Source organism: Episyrphus balteatus, chromosome 1 (genome assembly GCF_945859705.1).
Source record: "Episyrphus balteatus chromosome 1, idEpiBalt1.1, whole genome shotgun sequence".
In the NCBI taxonomy this organism is placed as follows: domain Eukaryota; kingdom Metazoa; phylum Arthropoda; class Insecta; order Diptera; family Syrphidae; genus Episyrphus; species Episyrphus balteatus.
The window spans coordinates 27,885,960-27,912,329 of NC_079134.1; the positions used below are offsets into that span (position 1 = coordinate 27,885,960).

The 26,370-nt window shown below is 31.2% G+C and overlaps 3 protein-coding genes across 6 annotated transcripts in view; 1 reads left to right on the plus strand and 2 right to left on the minus strand.

The window, feature by feature from the left end:
• Positions 1–26,370, minus strand: part of LOC129905098 (serine-rich adhesin for platelets) — a 158,307-nt gene that overhangs the window by 124,464 nt on the left and 7,473 nt on the right. The gene's annotated exons all lie outside the window — the stretch shown is intronic.
• LOC129905103 (6-phosphofructo-2-kinase/fructose-2,6-bisphosphatase-like) overlaps positions 1–26,370 on the minus strand; it is a 99,642-nt gene that overhangs the window by 47,398 nt on the left and 25,874 nt on the right. Inside the window, exons 1-2 of one of the 3 annotated variants that reach the window (XM_055980488.1) lie at positions 16,159–16,219; positions 12,933–12,953 (exon numbers count right to left, since the gene is read on the minus strand). In XM_055980488.1, coding sequence (XP_055836463.1) covers positions 12,933–12,953; positions 16,159–16,204 — 67 coding nt within the window. In that variant the 5' untranslated portion in view covers positions 16,205–16,219. Of the gene's footprint in view, positions 1–2,039; positions 2,747–12,932; positions 12,954–16,158; positions 16,220–26,370 lie in introns of those variants that run through there. The other 2 variants (XM_055980485.1, XM_055980491.1) reach the window with 2 other exon arrangements.
• LOC129905104 (alpha-N-acetylgalactosaminidase) lies at positions 1,756–20,419 on the plus strand. 2 transcript variants are annotated; one of them, XM_055980493.1, is made up of 6 exons: positions 1,756–1,963; positions 12,473–12,781; positions 18,477–18,651; positions 19,082–19,513; positions 19,570–19,932; positions 19,995–20,419. In XM_055980493.1, exons 2-6 carry the CDS (start codon positions 12,570–12,572, stop codon positions 20,151–20,153), a joined length of 1,341 nt encoding a protein of 446 aa, XP_055836468.1. In that variant the 5' UTR covers positions 1,756–1,963; positions 12,473–12,569; the 3' UTR covers positions 20,154–20,419. The 2 variants fall into 2 exon arrangements, with proteins under 2 accessions (XP_055836468.1, XP_055836467.1); XM_055980492.1 differs by having other exon boundaries at positions 1,756–1,929.

Consider the following 26,370-nt stretch of genomic DNA (forward strand, 5'->3'; position numbering starts at 1 on the left):
ACGTTCAGCATATGCGTTCCAAATCGACATAATGATCAGTTAAACCTTTCTAAACTTGTTCAATTGATGTGTAGCCTCAAATATGTTCTACATATGTATATTCATCAGTTAGAATAATTTGGTACTGCTTAACTTTTCATTATGTCGATTTGGAACGCGTTTTGAACGTGTTGATCAACCTGGTGTGAACCCAGCTTTAGGTTATAAACAAAAAATGTAACAGTTCTCAGATGTAAAAAGCGTAAAAGCACAACGTGATATTTTATTTTAAAACATAAGTTTGATATTTTTCTTGTGACATTATGGTTATAATTTTGTAAAAAAGTCTTAAAACAATTTTATTATTTCAAAGTAGTTTACCACTTAACAGTAAGGCTTTGTTTATTTGTACTTAAGCGCGAAATTAACATGAGTACAATAAAGTGGTTATTAAACCACTTTTGTCGTTTAAGATTATGGTCCTTCAGAACGTTCGGAAAGTATTTCATGGACCTTTGAAACGCATACAACTTCGCTTCTAGATTTCTCTTAGAGCGGACTTCAGAGTCGTTACTCAAGTAAAAATTTTACTCAAGTGAATATTTGGTCCTGCGTTTGGTCCACTTCAGCTACTAACTACGTTAAGAAAGCCTAGGGGTGTCTTTACTTTAGCTAATGAATTCCAACTGAGGAAATTTTGAAGTAAATACTTGGGCAAACACTCAGAAAATTCATCTCAGACTTGTGCTTGAACAAAATGTTTACTTGAGTAACGACTCTGAATTCCGCTCTTAATGTCAAAATTTTGACAACTCATTTATAAATAAAAAAAAGTTTAAAAGTGTGTATTTCAAGTAGAAGTCTTGTCAATTTTTCAACCGATTGCGTATTGCTATGTTGCAATCGATAAAACCCTAAGGAATTTTTGATAAAATGATTTTTTTTAAACAAAACCATATAAAAACTAAGGTACGAGTAAAACTAATTTGCTTTTATCAACGCCGCTTCCATGTGTTACAAATCCATAATCAATAAACATCAAAAATACTCATATAATTTTCTTTTTCAATTTATATCAATAAGCAATCAATTGAATTGATTAGTATACAAGAAAAAAAAAACACACCCCTATATTTATAAATAGGTTAAGTAACTAAACATAAGTAAAACTAAAACCATATCTTGTAGCAAGTGCAAGGCAATCATTTTTCTCTCTTCTCTTTATCGTTTGTCAGTACAGTCAATAACTATTTTTGTATATACTTTCATGCTTCTTTGTTTTTCTTTGACTTCTGTAATTGATAGCAGTAAATATGAATAAAATAATGCAAAACACCCACACGATAAGAGATATAACAATGATTTATAAGCCATAAGTCGAGGAATTCGAAAAAAAAAAACGTATAAGGAAAGACTACAAAACATAATCGTTTGACATTGTAGGTAGTATTTTTCTAATTTTGACAATTCTACAAATGTCATATTGAGAGTTTGGGTTAGATTGGTTAAGCTCAAATGCGCTACTGGTGGCCATAATTTGAATTCATTGAAATGTCACATGATGACAGATACCAGCCCCGTATTGTTTTAAATTTTGACATATTGCTTTAAAATGACAATTAAATCGATCCGTCATAAGTAATAATACAAAATCTATGAATAATAGGACCTGAGGCCACTTCTTGATTATTAACTCTAACTTTTAATGACCAGCAGCGCCACACTTTACAGCCACGAATCCCCAATAGCTTTTTCTTTGAATTTCTTTGTTTAAAATACATACTATAAAATAGGATTTACCCTAAAATATTATCCCTCATAAAGCACTTTATCATTTTTTGCTGATATTTTATGTAGAAGTCAACTTCCACAAGCCCCATTACAGTATTAAATTAGTCTTAGTTCAAGTGTCAATGTGCCTCATTCAACTGTTGATCGATCAGTTTTAAGGTTATTACTGCTATACAACTGTTATAATTTTATTGTGAGTTGTTTTTTTTTATGAAATTGATATAAAAGAACTTATAAACTTTTATCTTTTTTTAAAATAAATAACTTACTCAATATCTTCATTTTGAAGTGTCAAATGCGATTGCCTAAAAAACACAAAAAAAAAACACGGTTTTCTCAAGAACACACACTCACAAAAAAAACACTATCAAAATGTTTATTAAGACCGTTGTTAGTTAAAACTTGAAACATAAACAAGTGAATTATTTGAGTCTCTTTACTTTTTTTTTGTAATTACACTCGTTTTTATGTTTAAGAGTAGGGTCGGCACAAAGCCAAATCAAATGTAAATACCCATCACTCGTTTATAGATTAGTTGTGAGGGAGGAAATGACTTTTGAGGGACGTAGGTACTGTGTGACATCCACTGATGGTGAGAATCGATCGAGTGAATGCTAGCCAATGACTTATTTTCAAAAATAGATTAAGTCCTAAACTGATTTACAATTTATTTTGATTTTGTTGTTGTTTATTTGTTGTTATTTTGGGTTTGTTTGTTATTATTGATAAGATTAACGTAAAAAATAAATAAAAACATTAGTGAAAAAGTAATTATCTGCTAATTATAAAATCGATTTGTTTTAGCTCTGATTTCTGATTTTTTTTTTAAGAAAATTATCTCGAACTGAAATGATACAATTGTTACGTAAATAACAAAATTTTTAAGTCAGGTAAATATTTAATAAACGTTTTTCAGTGGAATACAAAGAGGATAACCTGCCCATACTGTCAAATATCTTCCTCTACTTGAATTTTTTTAAATCCGAAATAAATTAAACAAACAAGGCATGAGATCTTACCTGCAAAATATTGGCAGCACTGTTTTTGCATTGACATTTGGGTGCGTTCGATTTTTAACCCAAGTTTTATGTTGTTTTAATCCTTCAGTAAATTATATATTAGAATTTTATTGCCTTTTTTATTTGATACAGAGAACCTTAATCTGTTAATTTGACAAAACAGGAAGTAATTTGGCTTCCATTCGTTTTAGACCTAATTTTTTAGCATGATTTACAGCTTCTTCCAGATACATTTCACCTATACTTACAACGTACTTTTTTTTTGACAAGAAAAATCTATTTATCTACTTCATATAAAAATGTCAATTACAAAAAGAAACTAAGAATAACTACACGAGGACAACTTGTCAGTAATTGTAATAGTAACTGTCAGAATTTGGCCACAGCTGTAATTGGTTGTAAATTGCTTAGCTCTGGGAAAATTACAACTAAAGTCACTCGCGTAGTTGTGAGAATTGACGTTGGTTTTATACATATCGATACCTTCCCGTAAGAATGTATTAAGCGACATTTTTTTTCGAAAATGACTTTTTGATGTGGAAATATACTATAAAAATATACTACGTTTTGGTACCATTTTGGTTTTTCTATCATGTATGCAAATGAAACTACAGAGAAAAGAAAATCGTGCAACCCATACATATATTTCTTTACTAAAATAATATTGTTTTTTGCGTTTAATGAACAATTTTAGAAATGACGCTCAATACATTCTTACGGGAATGCATCAAATTAGCAGACTCAATAGAAAATTATGTCACTCAAGGAATTTTGCATTTGGCAGCATCTTTTTCGATTTAAAATCATGTTAGTTTTGACAGTTGAGTTGTCATTAAACTTAACGATAATTTGCATTGGCAGTACCGAAAATTGTTTAGACTTAGCTAGGCGAAGTCAATAAACTCTTGTTGACTAAGAAATGGTTATTAAGCACACCTAAATTCGTACTGTTTTTAACATTATACATTTTTTGCCCTGACAATTTACTATTTCAATTTGTCTCAAAGCATGTCTCGATTTAAAGAAGTTGTTTTAAAAAATATTTTTGCTGAAAGTCGTGTGTAAACGAGGTACGATTCCGATTAACACGAGTCGTTTTTTGCCATTTATTAAAAAAAAAAACATGACTAGGTATAATAAAAATATTCACTAGTCGCTTATGTTTATATTTATGTGATGATTTAACGCATAGGAAAAGTATTTCTAATTTATTCTCCATCAAAATTTCCCTAAGTTAGAAACGATTTTCTCATATAACATAAGAGACATCATTGTTAACATACATAACTGTTAAGCAGCAAAAAAAAAATATGAACAATTCAGCAAAAAAAAAATCGCACACATGGAATTTCTGCGTCACTTAAAAAGCTACTTAATTATTTTTCCCATCTATTACATGATTGAGGTGAATTATGGCTTTTCAACTACCAATTACTACCTCGAATCTCACATCTATAATATTTTCTACAAGATTTTTTCCCATCAAACCTCAACCGTTCACAAATAACAGTTAACAATGCTTGTACTTGTCTGCAATTTACCACAATGAAAATTGTAGATCAAAACTGTTTATAAACAAAAAGCAAAAAAACTACGAACATTCAGCATGATTCACGGTAGTTATTTCCCACTTACGCAATTTACTTGAATCCTCGTCTACATCAGACAACTAAATTCTAAAAAGTCTACACACCCACCACTCCCACATCGTCGTCAGTCAAAATAGTGATGGAGTGGGGTAGAGTGTGAATATGACTTTAAAGAACTTGTATATCTACACTTTGGACATCTTTTAAAAACATATAACATAAAGCACACGGTCTCTCTCTCAACATGACGTAACGTATCACTTTGAACAACAGGTTGAACACAAAAAGCGCGCGAATTTCATTCGAAAAAAAATATAAAACGATACTGTGCAACTCAAATTGCACTCTGCAAGAAATATGAGAATCACAACAATTCTGGGAAACTGTGTTACACCCCCGTTGCACTTTTTCGCAATATCACTGGATATTCCACCGTACAAACAATCTCTACACTGTTCAGCTGTCATTTATTATATTATTATGTGCAGTAGCAGTGAAGAGTGTGCGTGAAAGAAAAAAACAAACCCGGGGACGACGACTGCTAGACGAGACGGTTTAATGAGATAGTTTATTGCACGATTGCAGCGAAAGATATCATATGACATCATCTGCTGCTGCTGCAGGTGATTGACATATAAGCGCGTAGAATGACATTAAAATCGGAGTCATTTTGAAATCTGTTTTCTGAGTTTTTTTTTTTTGTCTTTAGAACTTTGATAGAGTCGCAAAGGGTTATGAAATCTAGACATAAGTACTGTGTAAAATATAGGCCAAGGAAAATTTGAAATTATATTAAACGAACCGAGTAAACCGCACACCCAGCTTCGCGACGTGTGGAAGGCCATTATTTTTTTTCTCTTCTTAATTACGACTTCTTAAATTTCTTCTCTCTTACTTTTGTATAGTTATAATTTGTTTTAATTTATTTGTGGTATCATGCTGTTATTTCAATTCAAATCTGAAATTTTTTAGATCAGAAAGTCTATTAAAATGATTTCAACTTTCGATCGATCGATGAAAAATGTATACAAATCATCGGTCAGATTTAAACAAAGACATCAATTGTGTTGTATTTATGAATATGTAATCGCTTTTGAAATGTAAAATCGATTAATATACGGTCAGGCGAGAGGCGGTTACGGTGTTTTAATCCAAATAAGCCACATAAAAGATTATATTTCAAAGAAGATATCTACATACATATGTACATAAATGTATGTTAGCCATTTTTAATAAGTTTGACAGATCAACATATTAATGCGATAAGATCACGCAATAAATCTATGTTGTAAACAATTTGAGAAACAGATTGAAATTTTGATTTTATTGCTTTATGCTTCTGCTGCCTACATTATGAAGGACAAGCAAAGCATGCATACATATTTAACTAGCTAAACATTTGTTTTTGAAGTTATACTTCTTTTGTGGCACTAACAGAATGACAGTTTACTATTTAACAAGAATGTCAAAGGAATAAACTAGTAGCACCATCTAGTTATCATAATTGTAAAACTGTTTTGTTTGTTATGGTGCGAACCTACTAAGTCAATTTCTGTCAGTGAGAAGTATAACTTCAATCGCGTGTACATGTGTACACAAACTCTTTTTTTTTCATTGGCAAGTAGTGTCAAAAATGAGCTTCTAATGTCAAACAAAGTAAAGCATTTTATGTTGTCAGCGAAATATACCTTCTTTCTGATTGCATTTTTAATGTCAAAGTCGATGTTTAAAGTTCAGTTGGGATCCAAATAATTTATGTAGGATGTAGTAATTTTGTTTCCACATTTAAATCAACAACAGTTCCATTCACCTTTTTTCATTGCGTCGCTTTTGAACGTAAACAACTTGCGTTTGGCATTTCGCCGCTGCATCATCAGTCTTATGTACAGTCTTAAATATAAAATCATATGTGATGTAGGTTTATTGCAGTCAACGACGACGACGCACGAGTTCATCGCTATTTAGCCATTCACCATCGTTATACCGTCATCATCTTCAAAACAGAGCGGAGGTTGAGAAACGATTTAGCATTTCCAGCTCTTTCTGTGTTCATCACTGGATGCATGTCGGCATTATGCTGCTTTCATATGGTTCTTGTTACTTTATTTTTTTTTTTCTCCTTAATGTCTACAAGTTTATATTATACCTGACCGACCATGTGCTGTGACTGTGAGTAGAAAATAATGATGGTGATGATGCCGTTTTTGCATTTGCAATCACATTATTTCTGGTTATTTAAAAATAATAATGCACATCTTATGCGAATAGCATGATTTAGATTCTAGTTTCATGACATTTGGTCTTTCAAACATAGATGTCGTAGCAAACTACCTTCAAAATGTAATGATCATATTTTAGTTCCTTTCATTAATTGTCAAATGGGACGCAACAAGCAAATAGACATAGCTAATTATTGTGACAGTTCGTGAACTTGACATTTTACCATTTTGTAAGATGGCGGCTCTAATGATCATACCTTGTCTTTTTATACCATGCATTAGAGCCGCCATCTTACAAAATGGGGTAATAAGGTTTTGACGTTTGGCATTTGGCAAAGTCAAAAACAACAACAATTTCTACGACAAATTTGTTTACAACAACAATTTCAGTGGGCTGGGCTGTCAAAACCTTAAGTAGCCATAAGTTTTGACAGTGGTCCGTTCTTTTATTGAACAATGTTAACTATTGTTGTTATGTCAAAAAAATCGTTGTATTTGTTTTTGTTAGATTTTGTTACAAAATGTTAACTTTGATTTAGGAACGACTAAATGTTACATTTTGTTGATCTGTCAAAAGAAAAATTTTTGAGATTAATTTTATGAATGAATAAACAAGAAAAAATTAATTTCGTACTGAAATAATTCTTTTTAATTGAATTCTAAGCAAATTGAAACAAAAATATGCATTCAATAATTTCAAATACGGAAAAAAACAAGAAATTCTCTTCTCACATCATCCCCTCTCTTCCCCATTTAGTTGTGTTTGATAGATTAACATTGAAACTCAAGTCCAGGAGCTGAGTTGAAAAAAGTAACAAAATGTAACTATTTGACACTTCAACACTGGATTTAGGAACGATGTTGTGACGTCACGATGTTACACTTTGTAACTTTTTTCTCATTTAGGAACGATGAAAGTTAACTATTGTTAACAATAGTTAACATTGTCGAATAAAAGAACGCATCACAGTTCTCGATACTGAGTTTTTTCTAATGATCATACCTTCTCTTTTTATACCATGTTAAGGACTAGTATTTTTGCTGTTTATTTTGGGCTAAAAGCACTCATTTCATTAAGTCACAAACAAAATGGACGGTTTTCATGTGAATGGAGAAGTTATGTTTGATTGCGATTTCGCGAAATATTGTGTGTGCATTAAATAAAGGTTTAAGGAAGTGAAAAAGAATCAGTTTACAAACCTGAAAATTAAGAATTAGTACGTAGCATTATATATATTACACCGGAACGCAACTATTTTAAGAAAGCACACACAAATTTAAAAATTGTGTCTGTTTGACGTTCATAAAATTAATCGATAACTTGAAAAAATTATTAGTGATCAGTGATCACTCATGAGTAGAAATATAGTATACACACTACACATTTCTATCTACTCGAGAAAAAGATCATGTGTTGATTGTAGTACTAGATCTACTAATCACATACTCCTGAGCAGTTTACTAACTCCAAAGGAACGCGGCTTTTATGATATCTTACATTCGTGTATAATTATTTTTTTGAAAGTGCTATGAACTCCAAGTATAACTCCACTATTCACTTTCAGAATTTATATGCGAATAATTTATGGCTACTACTTAAATAATGTGCGTCTCTTAAGCATCTGAGATTACCTTCAAAAAATCATTTTTCTCTGAATTCAAAGACTAACATCAAGCTTCCCTTTCACATAAATTCAATTGCCATCATAAGAATTAATTTTATAATCTTCGACATTTCCAACAGCAATCACTTCATCTGTAGATTCACAGCAGCCAATTGATCTTGATTCGAATACTAGTTAAAGTTGAAGTACTGAAAATGCCTCACAGCATAACATGAGATCGACACAACAAGCGCCAAGACCATTCATGGTAGACAACTATTCTAGTGTAATTTCGCGGCCGGATGACATTAAAATCAATTTACCCAATGAATACAACGGTCTTCGACATTTTGCTTCAATTTGATCTAGAAGAGTAAAGAGACAAAATGAAGAAAAAAATCTTCATCTCATGTTTGTTATTTAATTTATTTATAACGATTTCCGATTACGCAACATAACCATGTCATGGCAGAAATGCTGCTTCTGTTGCTTCTTCTTATTCTTTCTCCTTCTCTCTGGACACCCCCTTTTGCGTTATAGTTAGTTGTGTCACGTTTTGTAGCTTAAGCCTCTCTCGGTCATTATAAAAAAAAATAAACAATGTTGTCGGCAATGACAGTTTATTATTATTACTCCTACCGCAGATTATAAGCTAATTAGGGGGACATCGATGGATACGAACAACAGAAAGCAAGTGTGTTGTTCTTGATACCTATCAATCGATCGAGATATCTAATCTGAATTGTTTTTTTTTTGTCTTGTGTACCGATATGTACCTATGTATGTAGTGGAATTAGATCGACCGCCATTGTCGAAAGCATAATGACGTTGACGATGACATTTAAAAATGTTTTTTGTTCATTAAAATGAAACTGATGTGAAATTCGAGATCATATTTTGCGGTCAGAAATGTCATTGGATGACTGTGGTGGTGGCGCGGTGGCGACGACACGGCACATTGTGGTTTAAATTTTGTATAGCATCAAACGGCATTGTTATAATAGTGCAATTTGACAATTGAATGCTTACAACTAGTTTAACATTTGTGAACACATGTACGAACGATATCTTAATTGCAACTGTTACCTTAAACAGTTTTAGTTATTCAAGGTATATTTAACCGCGATGTAAACAATGTTCTTCTAATTAAGGTATTAAATCTTTTTAGATATACAATTGAAGTTAAGATGCCACTGAAAAAATAAAAAAAAAAACAAATGAGCTTTTGTTGATGATAAATGTAGTCACTGGTTTTAACATTCAGTTCCCTGACACACCCATTCATCACATCTATGCAATGTGTCTCGTGCCTTAAGCTGTCAAATGTCAAATTGAACAACCCTATTTATGGATACTAGCCGCGTTCCTTCGGAGGTGGTTAACTACTCATGACTAGAAATCTAGCACAACTCTTTACATTCCTATCTTCTCGGGCAGAAGATCATGTGTATAATATAGTTGAAGATTCACAAATCTAGTATTACAATTATAATACTAGATTTGTGAATCTTCAACTATATTATAGAAATCTCTGGTGATCTAACCAAGTAATAGCTGAGATGAGATTAACTTTTAATGGATATAAAAAAAAAAAAAAAAAATGCTAATAAGCTGTCAAAAAACCACTATGTTTTGAATTCTGATTTAAATTCGAGTCACGAAAAAACTCTCAGATCTAATTCCACTTTACTTATGTAACTAATAAATGTTTGATAAAATTTATTGACTTATCAGAAAGCTAGAAAAGCTGAAAAATTTGGTGTTCATTTGACATTTCTCTTCGGGGTTGTTATTTGTAGTTTTGATAGGAACACAAAATTACCTTCATCATCTTCTATCACCTCACATAAATCATATTGCATCCGAAGGCAAAAAATGTATTCTATACCCGCCTACACATTGAAAATAAATTACATTCAGGTCTAAAATTGCATAATCATCTTATAGCATCCAGATCAATGAATTCGTGCTTTTATTTTTCCTTAATGTCGTCGTCGGCTCTATGACAATGAGTATCTATAAAGATAAAGCAGCAGCAGCTTCTCTAAGTTTTTGTTGCTGGCAGCCATCATCAGGCAGTAGACACCACTCACCCATCCCATATCTCTAACAACACCCAACCAGTTTTTTTTCCAATGATCTTTACAACTTAAACTAAGGTCCATCCTATATATTTCTATATACCCAACACCCAAGCCTCTGAGGGCATTCGTGAGAGAATACGTATCGTAGCATAAGTCTCACGATTACACCAGTATTGAAGTTATAGATTCACTTATTAAATTCACTTACGTTTAAAAGGTAGTTATAGATAGGCATTAAATAGTTTAACTGGGGGATTGCAAAATAGAAATAAATACTAATACTTTGGGGGAATTAGATGTGTGTTTTTTTTTGTAAACGAGGTTTATTGATTGATTTCAATTATTTACAATAATTTATCAAGCTTTTTATTTTAAAATTATCTCGACTACAGCAGACAAACAAGAAAAAATCGTTAATCAAAACAAAATATTTTCAGCATACCTAAATGTTGCCTACCAAAACTTGTATCAATTTTTGTTTTTGTGGGGATGACTAATTGAAAAACGTTTGAGAAGCGATTAATTAATGCCTTAGTTTTCTTACCAACCCACTGGAAATATTTTGCTTGAATGTTTTTAACTAATTCAATTAATTAAAAAAAAAAATGTAATCCCCTGGTAACAAGTTATTCTTATTTACTGGTTTTATCGCTGAAAACGTAAGATGATTGAAGGGTACACTCGTGTAATCACTGAGCTTCAAGAAGCATCCGTTACGTCAACGTATTAAAATGACACTCCGATAAAAAATAACACAGACGTGCTAAGAAGAGCCGTCGAAAGCTACACAGATGTCAGTTTTAATAAGCCTGTCAGTTGAATCCGTCAACGCAAAGAATGCGATAGATTTTAAGCACTTTTGTAGTGATTTTTGAATAAAACCGCGTTCAGGTATGAAACAATTTCACACCTGAACGTCGACGTTCCGATTTGAATTTGTTTTAAAATTAACATGCTGTCGGCGGCTTTTTTTTGTCATCCATCGATATTGGTGTGGGACAGCCTTTAATCTAATGAACTAGAAACCCTGCAGTAGTAATAAGACCATTGGTTTCATGATTCTCCAAACAGCGCTCAATAATACTTGATTTCGGTGATTACCAACTTAGTCATCATTTGCACCATAAAAAGCTTAAGGGTGTTCGAATACACTTTTAGGCATTAAAGGTCAGCCCACGTTAGAACGAAGCGTCAATATATCAAATATATTGAGCGCCACCTAGAGCTCAGAATTTTAAAGTTGTAATTTTGTATTTTCTTTAAGGGTTGCCAGGCCACACAGATATAACTTTAAAAGACAAAATCTTAAACAGCGGATCTATTTTGCTGTCATTCTACTTGACGTTAAATAAAAATTTTTAACACCTGTAGCACATTTCAACTTTACCAGTACACACCCAAAAATAAATGTCAAAGTTTACCCATTCTCATGACATTTAGTTGTGTAAAAGTACTTCAGAATAATCAATGGCATTTTGACATTTATCTTAAAATCATATAAGTTTCAAACTGCTCTGATTACCGTTTGTAATTTGTAGATAAGAAACAAAAAAAACACTTTCAAAACTCATTCATTCAGAAACTTTTGCATATTGCTGGTTGCCTTTTTTTCTGATGCAAGTTCCATACGTCACGTTTAGATCTTCAACAATCGCCGCATCGTATAGCGCGCAGCGCACATCAATATTGTTACTTCAGGAAATGTGCCACCAGCACACGATGAGCAATAATATCAATGCTCGCCTTAGTTTTGATATTTTAGTTGCTTCTATTTTATATGCACAACAACACACACAAAGCACATTAAAAATGTAAATTTCAACGAATTTTGTTGAAATAAAAACAAAATATATGCAACATACTGTATATGGGGGGTCACGAATTGAAAAGTGCAAGTCGAACACGAAGATGGGAAATGAAGGCGATGAAATTTTTCGTGTCTTCCTATAAATTTTGTAGGTAATGTAAAAATGGATATGTGTAACAAAGTTAGTTAATTTTTGTTGTGTTGTTTTTGATTGGTTTTACTTCATTGTGAACTAATGTAAATCTGTTTGACATAACAACGCAATGTCAAAAGTCCATAAAAGGTTCACAATAGTTATTTAGAGTTTATTGCTATTTTATTTTAATACAAAACAAAAAAATATACCCATTTTAAAATTTTGATATTTCTTTTCTTTGCAGATTCGTCCGTATTATTATATCGTATTAGACGAATTTTCATCAACTAAACAAAAAACTGGTTAAGACTTAAAACAAACAAAAAAAAACATCAACAACGATGTTTTCATGCCGACGAGCAACTTCGTCGTCGCAATGCACTGTGATACATAAGTCCATAGTTTGTTTCCTTCTTCTACTTGGATGTAATTTAATTCATCGAACTGATGCTTTGGAGAATGGTGTAGCTAGAACACCACCCATGGGATGGCTGTCGTGGGAGCGATTTCGTTGCAATACAGATTGTGAAGGTGATCCAGACAATTGCATAAGGTGAGGGTTTGAGTTTTTATTATGTTTTTTTTTTTTTTTTATTTTTCTCTACTTAATTTGAACATGCACTTTAGCTCTAGCTATTGTGTGTTGTTTGTTTGTTGTTCTGAAAGTGATTGTATTATTTGATTTGAAGTTTAAAGATTCTTACCGGATTTGAATCCATTTTGACCTGAAATAAGAAAAAAACAGTTAATAATAATTGGTGTTGCAAGGTTTTTTTTTACAAAATAAAGTTTTATGGAGAGTAAAATAAATTTTTGGGACATCTTTAAAAAAAATCTATTTTATGATTGTGAATTGCAGGCAAAACAGTTTGCACTGTAGTTGTCATTGTTTGAGGTATGTTCACTTTTAAAAATTTGACATTTCAGAACATTACCATTCTGTGTTAACCTTAAATACAAATAATTAGACGGTGTTCACATTAGCCTCACTCCGCCAACTTTTTTTACATTTATGTGTTGCTTTCTCACCTGCACTACTTAATGGCGTAAAAGAAACTCACATCACTTTGACACTGCCTTGCGTTATAAGAGATGTCAGTTGTTGCTGACCCTATCAAAAAAAGCTTTAGACCCTATCAAAAAGTTAAAACAAATTTGAAAAAATTTTCTTTCAATTTTAAAGGTTTTGATCCACTGTAAACAAAAATTAAAACAAACTAAAATTCTAATCAAGTAGGTAATTGAGAAAAGAAAAAAAGACACGAAAACATTTTCTTAGATATTTGAGCTGTTATATTGAATATGTCAATTGTTTTTGCCTATTGAAAATCTAAATCAGCTTAAAATGAAATTTGAATTCTTTTTTGCAAATAAAAAGTTTGTCTGAGGTTATTGCCCTCTAAAAACAAAATTTCAATAAATGTGAACAAAAAATTGGCACATGATACAATATCAGAAAAAAGTGCCAAGGTCAACAAATTTCGATATTTAGGATTCACAAAAAAAAAAATGTCATATAAAGAAATCTATTGTGAATTAATGTGACCTTGAGGTGCAATTTAAGACTGCGCTCACAATGAACCCCATTTATTAATGTCACTTCAAAAGAAATTCATTGTATTTTTTGATTTAATATGATTCTACAAAATAAAATTGCTAATTTGTCTAATTTATCAAAAAGATGATTTGATAACTTCATAAAAAAAAGATGATTTATTTTTTTTTTAAAGAAAATAAAAAAAACTTGTTTTTTTATTATTTGCACACGATTTAGTTTTTTCTGTTTTTTTCAAATATTATTTTAGGCTTATAACTGTAAAAGAGTTTAGCATAACCATTTATTTAGTTATGGTTAACTCAAACAAATGAAAAATAGTCTTAAACTAACGAAAGAAAATCACTTCGATAAAAAGAAATCCATAAATTATGCAAATAAAAATATTATTTAGTAAAATTCGGTACCGATAACCGATTATCCACAATAATAATCGATTTCTTATAAAGCTTTGGAAGGTCACATTCATGGAATTAATTTAATAAACATACTCGTAAATACCACTAAGTAAACTAGTTTTGTTCTTTTTTTTTTTTTTTTTTTGTAAATTAACAGTAACACAATGGGATGGCTTGTTATTCGAACGATGACATTTGCTACCGTTTGACATTACGAGCAATTTGTAAGCAAACGTCAAACTTTCGCTTTTAACTTTAACTATAGAATTGTTAAGATACTTCGTTTCACATAACTGGTTTTCATTGTTTCCTTCTTTTGCTAAGCTTCAATGGACAGGGACACACTTGTTATATTAATGTATGATGAGTATTAAATTGCTAAAAAAAACTCAACAAATATGACCATTGAAGTCTTTGTTTTGCAAACAAAACACCTGGGAGCTATAAATACTATCGTCTGTGAGTTGAAAAATGAGAAACTCACCAAAAAATGGAGACAAACGCCTACCTTTTGTTATAAAAAAAAGTTCTATCAAACATGTTTTGTTAATCTTCATTTGGACTTTGCATATATTTTGGTTTGACAATTAAATACAAATGGGATAACACATGTCAAATGTGTCTGGTGAAAGGTATTCTTTTAGGACTGTTATAGAATCTTAAAAACAAAATTAACATAAAGTGAAAGAATAATAGAATTTTGTTTATAGTTGTTAAAGAAAATACTTGTTTCCTTGCATTTGCCGTTTTAAATGCAAAATCATTAGAGAATGTCAAATGAAATAATTTGATAATTTTTTCCATAAATAATATAATTTATTGAAGCCAGAATATTTAGTACCGGCTCATTATTTACCCTATTATGAATACGAAAATGATACATTGTTGTGCTTTATGACGCATTTACACGTTTAAAAATTTGCTATGGAATTTTGTGTTGGCAGTTGGCACATCCATAATAGCGAATGGCTCAGTTTCGTTCAGTTTTATTTTCGGACGTGAAGTACGCTCCTATCGTACTTCACGAACGTTATGGAAGCTAACTCCATGTTTCACTTTCTATATTCATTTTTGACATTAGCATCCGTTTGTTTCCGTCTATTGCAGTTGGGTATTTGTCCTGGCAAATCATAACGAAGTGGCAGCGTTCAGTGATCGTATTATTCTTTTTTTTTTTCATTTAAATCATTTAAAAGAAAAATCATTCGCAGTCTTTTTAAAGTTTTTAATTTTGCAAACAAAAACTCTTTTGCAAACAAACTCTTCAGACTATTAAAATGAATTATTTATTATTGAAACAATTAAAAATTACGTTCTCAGTTTTAAAAGAATTGCCAAAAAGATAAAAAAGAACTAACGATGGGAAATTTTAAAACAATAACTATATTAACTGAAACTTTCTCTATTAATTTTCTTTTTACTATGGCTTAAGTGCTCAATTCCAGCTAATATTTTTATGATCTCTTAACAAAAGTTTATGATTTTTTCTGGTTTTCTGGATTTTTCTGAAGCGCAATTTAAGTTGAATCTTATCAAGAAATTTTCTTTTCTTCATAAAAAGGTGCTCACTTTTATTGTGATCTATACAAATTTCCTTTTATTTTCATATCGATAAAAAATCTTCACACAACCAAGATTTATTGCGGTTATTACTTTTTTTGATGAATGCTATCAAGATTTTATTAAAGATGCGGTCTCTTTCAAATAAGATAAATCATGTTTAAACTTTTTCTGCCGGAACCAATGCACAGCGCCCAATAATAAACTTTACAAATAGGTGTACCTATAATTAGGTCGGAAACACAATAAGTATAAATAAACCGAAAAATTTGCTTCGCTTGATTTGGCTCTTCTTTGACACCGAAAAGAAGAACGCCATACAAAAATGCGAAAAATAAATAAAGGAAAATATCGTAGCAAAATAAATTACAAATTACCGTTGCGGTTCAGAGCCTTTCAGGGAAATCTACTACTTACTTATCCATGCGCCTTTTGTGTTATGGATTTCTTTGTATAGTTTCATTCCAAGTTTATTACCATCAAACAATTTATGTTGGCCTTGCCTCGAAAACCGTTAAAATCAAAAGAATCTCTACCTATCTAACTGGTAAAATATTGTTCAGTATAGAATGTGAATATATTTGACGTTTAAATGCGAATTCTATCTTTAATTTATGACAGAATTCTTTTGTTTTTGACAGAAGAAACAATCAACGAAAATCAGCTTATTTAATTTTGTATGTCTGCATTTTTGTTGTTGTTGTATAAATAATTAAATAGGGTTAAGGTGAAAATGTAATTCACATTATTAGCATTATAATGGTGATGAAATTTTTGTTGTTATTCTTATAAATAAATGAATTGGTGCGTAAACAATAGCTCGTTTTGGTTAGGTCTTAATTTTGTAAACGCCCATCATGCACAAGGTTTTGTAAAAGTCTTCATTATTATGGATTTTTTTTTTGTTGTAAATTATAGAAAACAATCTAGAAATGTGGTGCAATTTATCATCACATCAACCAGTAAACAAAGCATAACGAGAGAGCATGAGGAGAAGGTGAACAAATGAAATCAAATAAATAATTCTGGATGGTTTTCCTATTATTTCACTCAAGTTCACCTTCACTCTTGTCATTTTAATAGAAGTTGCTTTCGATTTGAAGTACAAAATATGATTATTTCTTGTCTTTACATCGTTATTCTCTTGAATCCAAACCACAAAGGTTAATTTGATAGGTTTGAGATCTTATTTTTCACCCCAAGCATACAAAATTTTGTTGTTAAATTGGGCGTTAAATTGGATTTTGATTTAATAGTGATTGTAATCACTTTTTTTTATAGATTTGAAACAACCCATGTCAATGAATAATTATATTATTATCGCTTTGCATGAATTGAAATTAACTCGCTTTTGACAAAGAGATTATTTTCCTTTCAGTATCTGCACAATTGAAACATTTCATAAGCATGTTTTCGTCTGATGTTATTGCGCAATGACGTTGGTGAGTTCCCAACAAAAATGCAATCTCAAATAATTTCATTATCAAACAAAATTGCACACGAAAATCAGATATTTTGAGATAACTCAACAGAACTAATCCTAAGACGGTGTTCATATTGGCCCCACTCCGCCGACTCATTTTGGCTAATCTGTGTTGATTTCTTACTTCAACTTTATAGCCAAACAGGCAGGAAACTTTAAAGTCTTTTAAAATCTTCGGACTCACATAACTGTCAAAAGGAGTCGCCGGAATGAGGCCAGTGTGGACACCGTTCAATTTTACTTCTACATTCAATGATTAATTTTCTCATACAATGTTTTTTATTTTTCGATCTAAATCTGTCAAAAAAAACAATTTTTGATCTGTTCAACTACAATTAAGTAGTCGCAACAACAGTTTTTTGACAGATTTAGATCAAAAAATAAATTGATTCTTTTACCAAACGAAAACACCATAAGTTTATGTACGAAATTAATTATGAAAGATTATTCCTTCGAAGTGTAGATTCACTTTTAAAACTTCAATATGATCTTTCTTTGCTCTGCTAGCTATTACACGTTGTTCTTTCTCCTCAAATTTGACATGTATTTAAGTATTTATAAGTGATTTAAAAAAAAAGCTTAAACGTCAAACACGACTCTCTGGTCAGAGTCCGGACTTTTTCTCTCAAGACAAATGAACACATCTTATTTCTGAATCGAGAACTTCCAGCTTATGTCAGTTCTGGGCTGTAGAAAAGATAAACAAACGTACAGCATTTTTATTCCACGAAAAATGAAACAAATTATCAAAAAAATGACATTTTGTCACTCGTATAAATCTGACAAAAGACATCAAGGTGTGTCCACTGTCCAAGTTAATGACAATTTTTAAATTTCAATATTATTGTATTTCATTTAAGTATTGAAACTTTTTGCGAAGTTAAAATTGTGTAACTTTTGACAGCAAAGTCGGATAGGTATGGAATCAGTACGTAAAAGTCAAAATTCCTCCTATATTCTAAACATGTTTCCTAGCAAGAAAATTCAGCAGCAGTGTGATTCCAGCATAACTTCCACAATACAAAATTCAAATACACAATTCAAATATTTGAAAACCATTGCATAACCAACGGCAAGTGTTACTGTCAGTATGAGTCCAGTGCACATCAAACTGTTTCTTTTCTTTTTGATAAAATTCTTTTATTCCGCTGCACGCAAAAGTATGCAACAACAAAGATATTCCAGACAACGTAGTTACCTAAGTGCATACTTTTCATAATATTTAACGGTTCTTTTTTTTTTGTATTTACAGTGAAAACCTTTTCCGCACAATGACTGATTTGGTGATATCAGAAGGATATGCAGCGGTAGGATACGAGTACATAAATGTCGACGATTGTTGGTTGGAAAAATCTCGTGGACCACAAGGTCAGCTGGTACCGGATCGTCGACGATTCCCCAGTGGAATGAAAGCGCTGTCAGACTATGTAGGGTTTTTTTTTTTTTAATGTCCAGTTTAGGTTTCTGAGATCTAAGAGAATTGTCTTTGAATTTTGCAAGCTGTCAAATATGAAGGGTATTAATGCAATGACATAACATAGCGATGAACTGTCATTTTCAATACAAATTTTGACATATTCAGCTAACGTCACTATTAAAATTCTCTCCACAATTTAGCAAAGCTAAGATTTTGGAGAGAATTTTGTATGGGAGCTTAAATTTAGCTCAATATATTTACATTAAACCCTTCACGAGCTTAAGCTGTTTGCATGAATGTTCTTACTCAATTAATTGATGCACAGCTTCCATCTAAGTAAATATAAAATATTAAAGTCCCTGAGATCTTAGAAACTTAAACATGACTTAGTAGTTTCATTTCCTATTTTTGTTTTTTCTTAACAAATTTTGTACTTAAAGATTCACTCAAGAGGTTTAAAATTCGGAATTTATGAAGACTTTGGCAACTACACCTGTGCCGGTTACCCAGGTATTATTGGCTATCAACGACTCGATGCTGACTTATTTGCCGATTGGAATGTCGATTATGTCAAACTTGACGGATGTTATTCACTCCCATTGGACATGGATGTTGGTTATCCAGATTTTGGGCGCCATTTAAATAGAACTGGACGTCCAATGATTTATTCATGCAGTTGGCCAGTATATCAAATTTATGCTGGAATTAGTCCAAATTTCTCCTCAATCATTGAACATTGTAATTTATGGAGAAATTTCGATGATATCCAAGATTCATGGGCTTCGGTAGAGAGTATTATCGATTATTATGGCAACAATCAGGATGTAATTGCCCCTAATGCAGGTCCTGGACATTGGAACGATCCAGATATGGTAAGATCATCATTGTCATATTTGAATGATGTATTGACCATTTTATTCTTTTCCAGTTGATTATTGGAAACTTTGGTTTAAGTTATGAACAATCTAAGACACAATTTGCACTTTGGGCAATATTGGCAGCGCCACTTCTTATGTCGGTCGATTTAAGAACTATTCGTCCAGAGTTCAAAGCTATTCTACAAAACAGAAAGATCATTGCTATCGATCAAGATCCTCTCGGTATTCAAGGTCGAAGAATCTACAAACACAAGGGAATTGAAATTTGGTCAAGACCGATAGCCCCGATTTATCAAACTTATTACTCATATGCTGTTGCTTTTGTTAATCGTCGTACAGATGGCACACCATCCGATGTTGCAGTGACACTTCGTGAACTTGGTTTAACATCACCCACCGGATATAGAGTTGAGGTAATTAGCGCTATCTTTTGCATTTTCTTGTCAATTAATTGTTTTTTTTTTTCTGATTTAAGGATCTTTATGAAGATGTCGACTATGGAGTATTAAGTCCACAAACGAAAATCAAAGTGAAAGTAAATCCTTCCGGTGTAGTAATTCTGCGAGCTGATGTCCAACCAGAACGTTTTACGAGAACGCCTTATAATCCGCTCTCGTATTTCCATGTAAAGTAATAAGAGCCATCTATTTGTGACTGCTGAATTATATCTACGAAGCAGATTAGTTTTGCCTTTCAAAACAAAAACAAAAAGGAGCAAAGCCATTCTCTCTTTCTCTCTCTCTTTTAAATTTCCACATACTTTTTCTGTCTTTCTTTTTATATTATTTCAGTCTACATGTACATCTTTTTTGGTTAAATTAACTATTATATTAAGTAAAAAACAAAAGAACAACAACAAAATAAACAAAAAATGCGCCCATTGATTTATGTATTTTAAAATTTTGTGTTTTTTTTTTATTCTGTAACTATGATACATTGTCTTGAATTCTTGCGTCATATTAATAAGCGATCCAGTTTGTTTTTTTAACTTTATGTTATTCAACTTAAGGGAATGTTTACAAAACTAAAAAAGGTATTTTTCCAAAAGCTGATTAAATTTTTGCCTAGCAATACTTTTTTTTCTCACTAAAATGACGTATGTTGTTACAAGATTTGCAATTTGCAAACCTTTTGATCTTGATCTTATGAAAGCGAACTTTGGATTTATTATTTCAAGGAATTATTTTATAAAAAGATAAGACATTCCAGCTGATAATGTATAGACACATAGTTTTAGAGATGAGAAGCATTTCAGACTGTTTATTGATGTTACATTTATATTTTAATAGTAGACACGTTTTTGGTTTCTAAAAATAAACTTGGTTTAACGTTTGACTATAAATACAGAAAAAAAAAGTTTTTATTCTTTAGTTATTCTTCTGAATTTCAAATTCATTGTAATATTATTGACCCAGAAGTTTCGATTATTTTGATTATCTTCTTATCTTGTAACTAAGCGCGTTCCAGAAATAAAAAATCTACATGAGATTTTGTCTCAAACATTTTTCAAAATATACTATAGGCCAGTGGTACCACTTTACTTCAATTGAAGTAGATCTACTTCTTTTTTTCCAAAAAAAATTAAATCTACTTCCTACTTCGCACCATCAAAAATTTCGAAATCTACTTCATTTTAAAATTTCTGTTCCAATCAATTTCAAGTTATCAAAATTTAAGCCAAATCTACTTTTTTTTTCAGAAAACCAAAAATTTGACTAAAAATTTTTATAAAACAATGTATAAAAATACATTTACACCGAAAATATGTAGTTTGAAAGAATTCAATTTTTTTGTTTTTAGTTGTTTTTACTAATAAAATTATTTAACTTAAGTAAATTTAATAGAATTATTTTTTTTTTATATCGATTTTTTTATAAAGAAAAGTATATTTTGAAATTTACTTCGATTTTTCTCAATCTACTTCCATTTTTTCCTCAAATCTACTTCGACTTTTTTTCTGCAAGTGGTAACGCTGCTATAGGCCCAACTAAAATAGTGTAAACAGTGAATACCTCGCTGTATAAAAATATCCGAACACAAGCAAAACATATGTTGGACCCATAATAATGGATTTCTCAGTTTCGTTCAGTTTTATTTTCGGTCGTTGAGTCCCTTAACAACTCTATGTAAATAAGATAGCTTAGTTCATGTTTTACTCGCTCCTTACATCCATGTCACCATTTTGAAAGAGCGATGACGCAATCGTCATCTCCGCGCTTGACAATCCAGTTTGTTGTGGAATTTTTGTTTCTTCTATTTATCTACATTCACCACTTTTTGAAAAAGTAAAATTTTTTTGTAAAGAGTATTTTAAGTTTTTCATTCGGAAAAATTTTGTACTTTTTCACTTTTTGAGCCAATGTAGTTAAGCCCTAATTCTGAGCGTGATGGCGATGGCGTCATAGCGAACCGTCGAAAATCTATCGAGCATACTATATTTTCTGGTTTATCATGGGAAAAAAACTTTTTTTTACTTTTACTTACTTTTCTATATGGCAACGATTGGTTTCGTGGTTTTAATTAAAACTAACATTACGATGATGGAGAAGTCCAAATAAGTGGTTTTCGACATGACGTCCGTAGGTCTGTGCGTCGCACAGTGTGGTAATTCGCCAATCTGACTGGACAAAATAGAAAAAAAAAGTTTAGCCACATGATTTTAAATCATGAGTTGAGCTTCTCAATACAATGGGTAACTGTAATTCATGTTTGGTTTTTTGGTTTTCATCTCGGATAAGCGTAAGCTAAGCTTGAAAGTTGGTTCTTGTCAACAGTTGGATGGAGATAATACAAAGTATTCTATTTTTCGCTTGAGTTTAAATGACGATTAAAAACGCTGTGGTAGTTTTTTTGTTGTAATTGTTTTTTTTTTTAATTGTTAATCTACATTTGGAGGTAAAGTATTATAATTTTTATTTATTAATTACCATTGCAACTATTAAAAAAAAAAATTCTGTAAGAAGGCTAGGAAGTGCAAAAAAAAAATATCTTTGTTTTTCAATTAGAGGTAAAGTTAATTTTTCCGCATTTTTCCGGTCTAAAATTAATTAATTAAAAATTAAAAACATATATAAAAGTTTTGTTCTTCAAGTTAAGCGAAAAAAAAACAAAAAAGGTGGAAGACACTTTGGACCGCTCTTTAAACTGAATTTCATTTTGCTTGACCTATCCATTAGAAATAGTTTAAATCAGTAAAATCGCTCTCCGCAAAATTGAAAAAGCATATTCCAATAAAACCGTAAAGGATTTAACGAAATTTGCTTTGAGTGAAGGATCAAAATGTATAAAAGATTAAGTTCTGATCAGTGGCGTATTAAGGGGGGGGGGGGCTCAGGGGGCTCAAGCCCCCCCCCCAGGCCTTCAAGGTCATGATATTATTTAGCTGATTTCTTCATAATATGCATGATTCACTGAAGCTTGCTCATAAATATTAAAGATTAAGAGGCAGCTCAGATGGTCGAGCCCCCTCCATATTCTGAAACGGCTGTTTGTATTTGTTTGAGTAAGAGCTGTAGCTGACGTTGAGGGTTGGGGTAATTTTTTTTCGGACTTTAGTCCATTTCGGAATTCTTCAGATCATTTTTTTTAGTGTTTTGACGTAAAATTTCTTATGAAATCTCAAAATGCTTTTATCGCCTTATGCATACCTATTTACTTTTTTTTTTCCAAAAATAATATTTTTCTCATTGATATTGGAAATAGAAATTTTCGATATCTCAAAATCTTAGTGGTCAACATTACTAATGGTTTCTTTAAGGACATTCCAGTTTGTGCTTCTGATTTGGATTAAAAAAGCAATATTTTACGAAAACATACAAATATATACATATTTCGGATTAAACTTTAAGTAGAATTTCATTGAAAATTAGTTTTTGAGACTTCACACGTTCTGCATTTCACTTTCTGCCCATTCACTTGCCTAATTTGAAATTAGGAGTTCTGTCTGCATTTTTTCACTCATTTAGATTTTCTGATCGAATTCAATTCACTTTGTTTCTGTTAGTGAATTTGGTGCATTTTTCATTGATTCTGAACTTTTTGGATAAAATGCTATCAAAACTTATATTTTTACTATTTTGTAATATTTATTTTTTGTTAATTTAATACAAAATACATGAGGCATGAAATACTCTAATTTACCACTGCCTGTGTTTGCAGTATGTACTATTCTATAGGGGAGAATTGCTCCCTGAGTTTGCAACCTCATTCGCTTTGTACTTTACCCAATTAATTTTTCTTTTAAAATTTGCAATAATATTGCCCAAGCAATAATAATGCAATAATAAGCAGCAATAATTTCACTTAAGAAACAAAATAAAAATGGATGATCCTCCAGTTAGGAGCAATTTCAAAGTTTTCGAAATCTATCGAAATGAAGAATATGATATTTTTTCATTTCACGTGACATTTGAAAGTGATTTCAATTCACTTTCGGTCGAATAGCGGAACATGGGTGTTTATACCGAAAATAATTATGAGTATAGCTCAAAAACTAGACGTGATAGGAATAAATCTGTAAACTGTTTTGAATTTAGCACGAAATAAAGTGTTTTTTTAAGACGTATGACTCAACTGCTTGTGTAAAATGTTTGGGATACAAGAACATTGATGAAACACGACTTTGGATGTGAAAGGAGGAGACAGTAGTACGAAGCTGTCGAGAGCAGTAAAATGCTACTATACCACTTTCAGTACCGCAGTACTTCACTCTCTATCAAAGATGAATAAAAAAGAGAGAACATTTTTTCGTACATTTCCCTCAAAAAAATGTATGAAAAATTTTCCAGCCCCCTCCAAATTTTGTTCTGGATACGCCACTGGTTCTGATCCTCTGGAACCACTAAACCACTGGAATTTTCAACTAATGAGGCATTATCATTGATGAATGATGCTTTTCTGTCGGAACACCTAAAACAAGTTAGAAGCAAAAAGCAAGCAAGTGTAAAAGGCCAGAAATAGGGTCACGAAAAAATTTAGAGAATTATTAGCTTGAAAAACATCGAAGGTAATATAAACACAGCTGTTTTTAATAGGCCCTTAAGTTTCAAGTTTGCATCGCACGAAAAGGAGTTACTTTTTTAAATTATCTGCAGATATTTTTAAAGGTGATGCCATTTTTTATGATTGGGAAACATATTTAATTAAAATCATTGCTAAACTTTTAATTTAAAGCATGATATTGAGAAAATAAATCATATATGTCACCTGTCAAAAAAGTGTGTAAAAGTTCTATTTCTTAATAAAAACTAATTATTCTGCCTCTCTTTTTTCGTGAGTAGCAATAGAGTTTTTATTTATTGAGATTTTTCAAGTGTTTTTTTAAATAATTAAGTATATCCAATCATAGAATATGTTTACGGAAACATAAATTCAAAAATGCATTTTCTTCATCACTATTTTGACCCACTTTTTGCAGAAATTATAGATTTCTTTTTAAAAAATCTTTCTTTTTTATAGAGTTTTATCTATTCACATTCATTTGTTTAAAACTGTTTAGAAAAAAAGTTGATTTAACGCGAGTTAACCAAGGTTGGTTTTTTTTTCTTTTTTTAATATCTCACTTAAAAAGTGTACCTCCCACACAAAATTTTTGAGTTATTGCAATTTTCTCGAAAACGGCTCTAACGATTTCGATGCACGTAATGCTGTTAGCAATTTTAGCAAAACTGTGTTTTTAGTTTTTCTAAAAAAAAAAAGCATAGTGAAAATATGATGTCGGCTCTTCCCCAAAATCGTTAATGGAAAAAAAAACAATTTTGTTTCAAATTTATGTATACCTACGGTTTTTATAATAATAAAGGTGAAAATGGTTATTGCTAAGTTAATGTAACGATGAATTACTGAACTACTTTTAAGATAAAAGTCTGAACACACTACCTACTACTGCAAAGGTAGAAATGTGAAAAAAAGAAACTACCTACTCTCTGAACACATCCCAAAATATCCAACTAGACTGGAAGTATGAAGCGCCCCCTCTTGGAAAGGAAGTTTCGAGAAGCAAAGACGAGAACCTTCGAAGACATTCTCGAATCTCGAAATTCCGGTATAAAAGGGCAGCGTAAACACCGACCGGAGACAGTTTAATCTTGAAAGTGAAGGAGTACAGTACAAAGTGAAATAAAGTGTTGCGAATTGTTAGTAGTAAATAAAGTGATTTAAAAGTGTGTTTGTTTTAGCGAATAATAAAAGTAAATTGAGTTGAAATAAAGTGTGTTCTTATTTGAACGGAAATATAAGTGGAAATTAAATAAGTTTTATTGTGAACCCGGAATAAAACGTTACATTAACATAAAGATACTTTGAACTAAAAAAGCAAGTTCGTGCGACTCAGTCGTGCATTTTATTTAGATAGCACTACAGTGAGAAGCAGGACGTTTGGGTCTCTGTGGCGTATACGTACTATTTTTTTACATAGGGAAAATCTATGCCTCTTGGTTATGGATTTTCATTTCAAGTGAAAATTGAATTGTAAAATTTATCGCAATAACATAATTTACACTATGTTTTTAATCTCGAAAGATTTATTTAATGCTATAAGAGCTTTGTCGATGTTTTGTTTTTGAATGACTAATATCGAGTTAGTTGATGAAATCTTAAATCATCTTAAATTCAAAATAAAAGATTGAGGTACCTACACAAAATATAAACTCGTTCTTGTTTTAAAAATTACATTAATTTTTGTTCAACTATTATATTAAGACGAATAAATTATTTGAATCTTTTTTGTTGCAATGTACTAGATTTTTTCTCTCTCATTTTTTGACACAAGTCATCGTTTAATTAAGCCTCAGTAAAAATCCAATTATAAATATGAGTTTAAGTACGTTGCTTAAACACATAATAATTAAACG

Bases quoted from the DNA above. Each gene is read 5' to 3' on its own strand.
- LOC129905104 (XM_055980493.1), top strand. From the start codon at position 12,570: ATGTTTTCATGCCGACGAGCAACTTCGTCGTCGCAATGCACTGTGATA. The intron at 18,652-19,081 runs GTAGGGTTTTTT...TTGTACTTAAAG, and splicing joins TGAAAGCGCTGTCAGACTAT to ATTCACTCAAGAGGTTTAAA. The intron at 19,514-19,569 runs GTAAGATCATCA...ATTCTTTTCCAG, and splicing joins ATTGGAACGATCCAGATATG to TTGATTATTGGAAACTTTGG.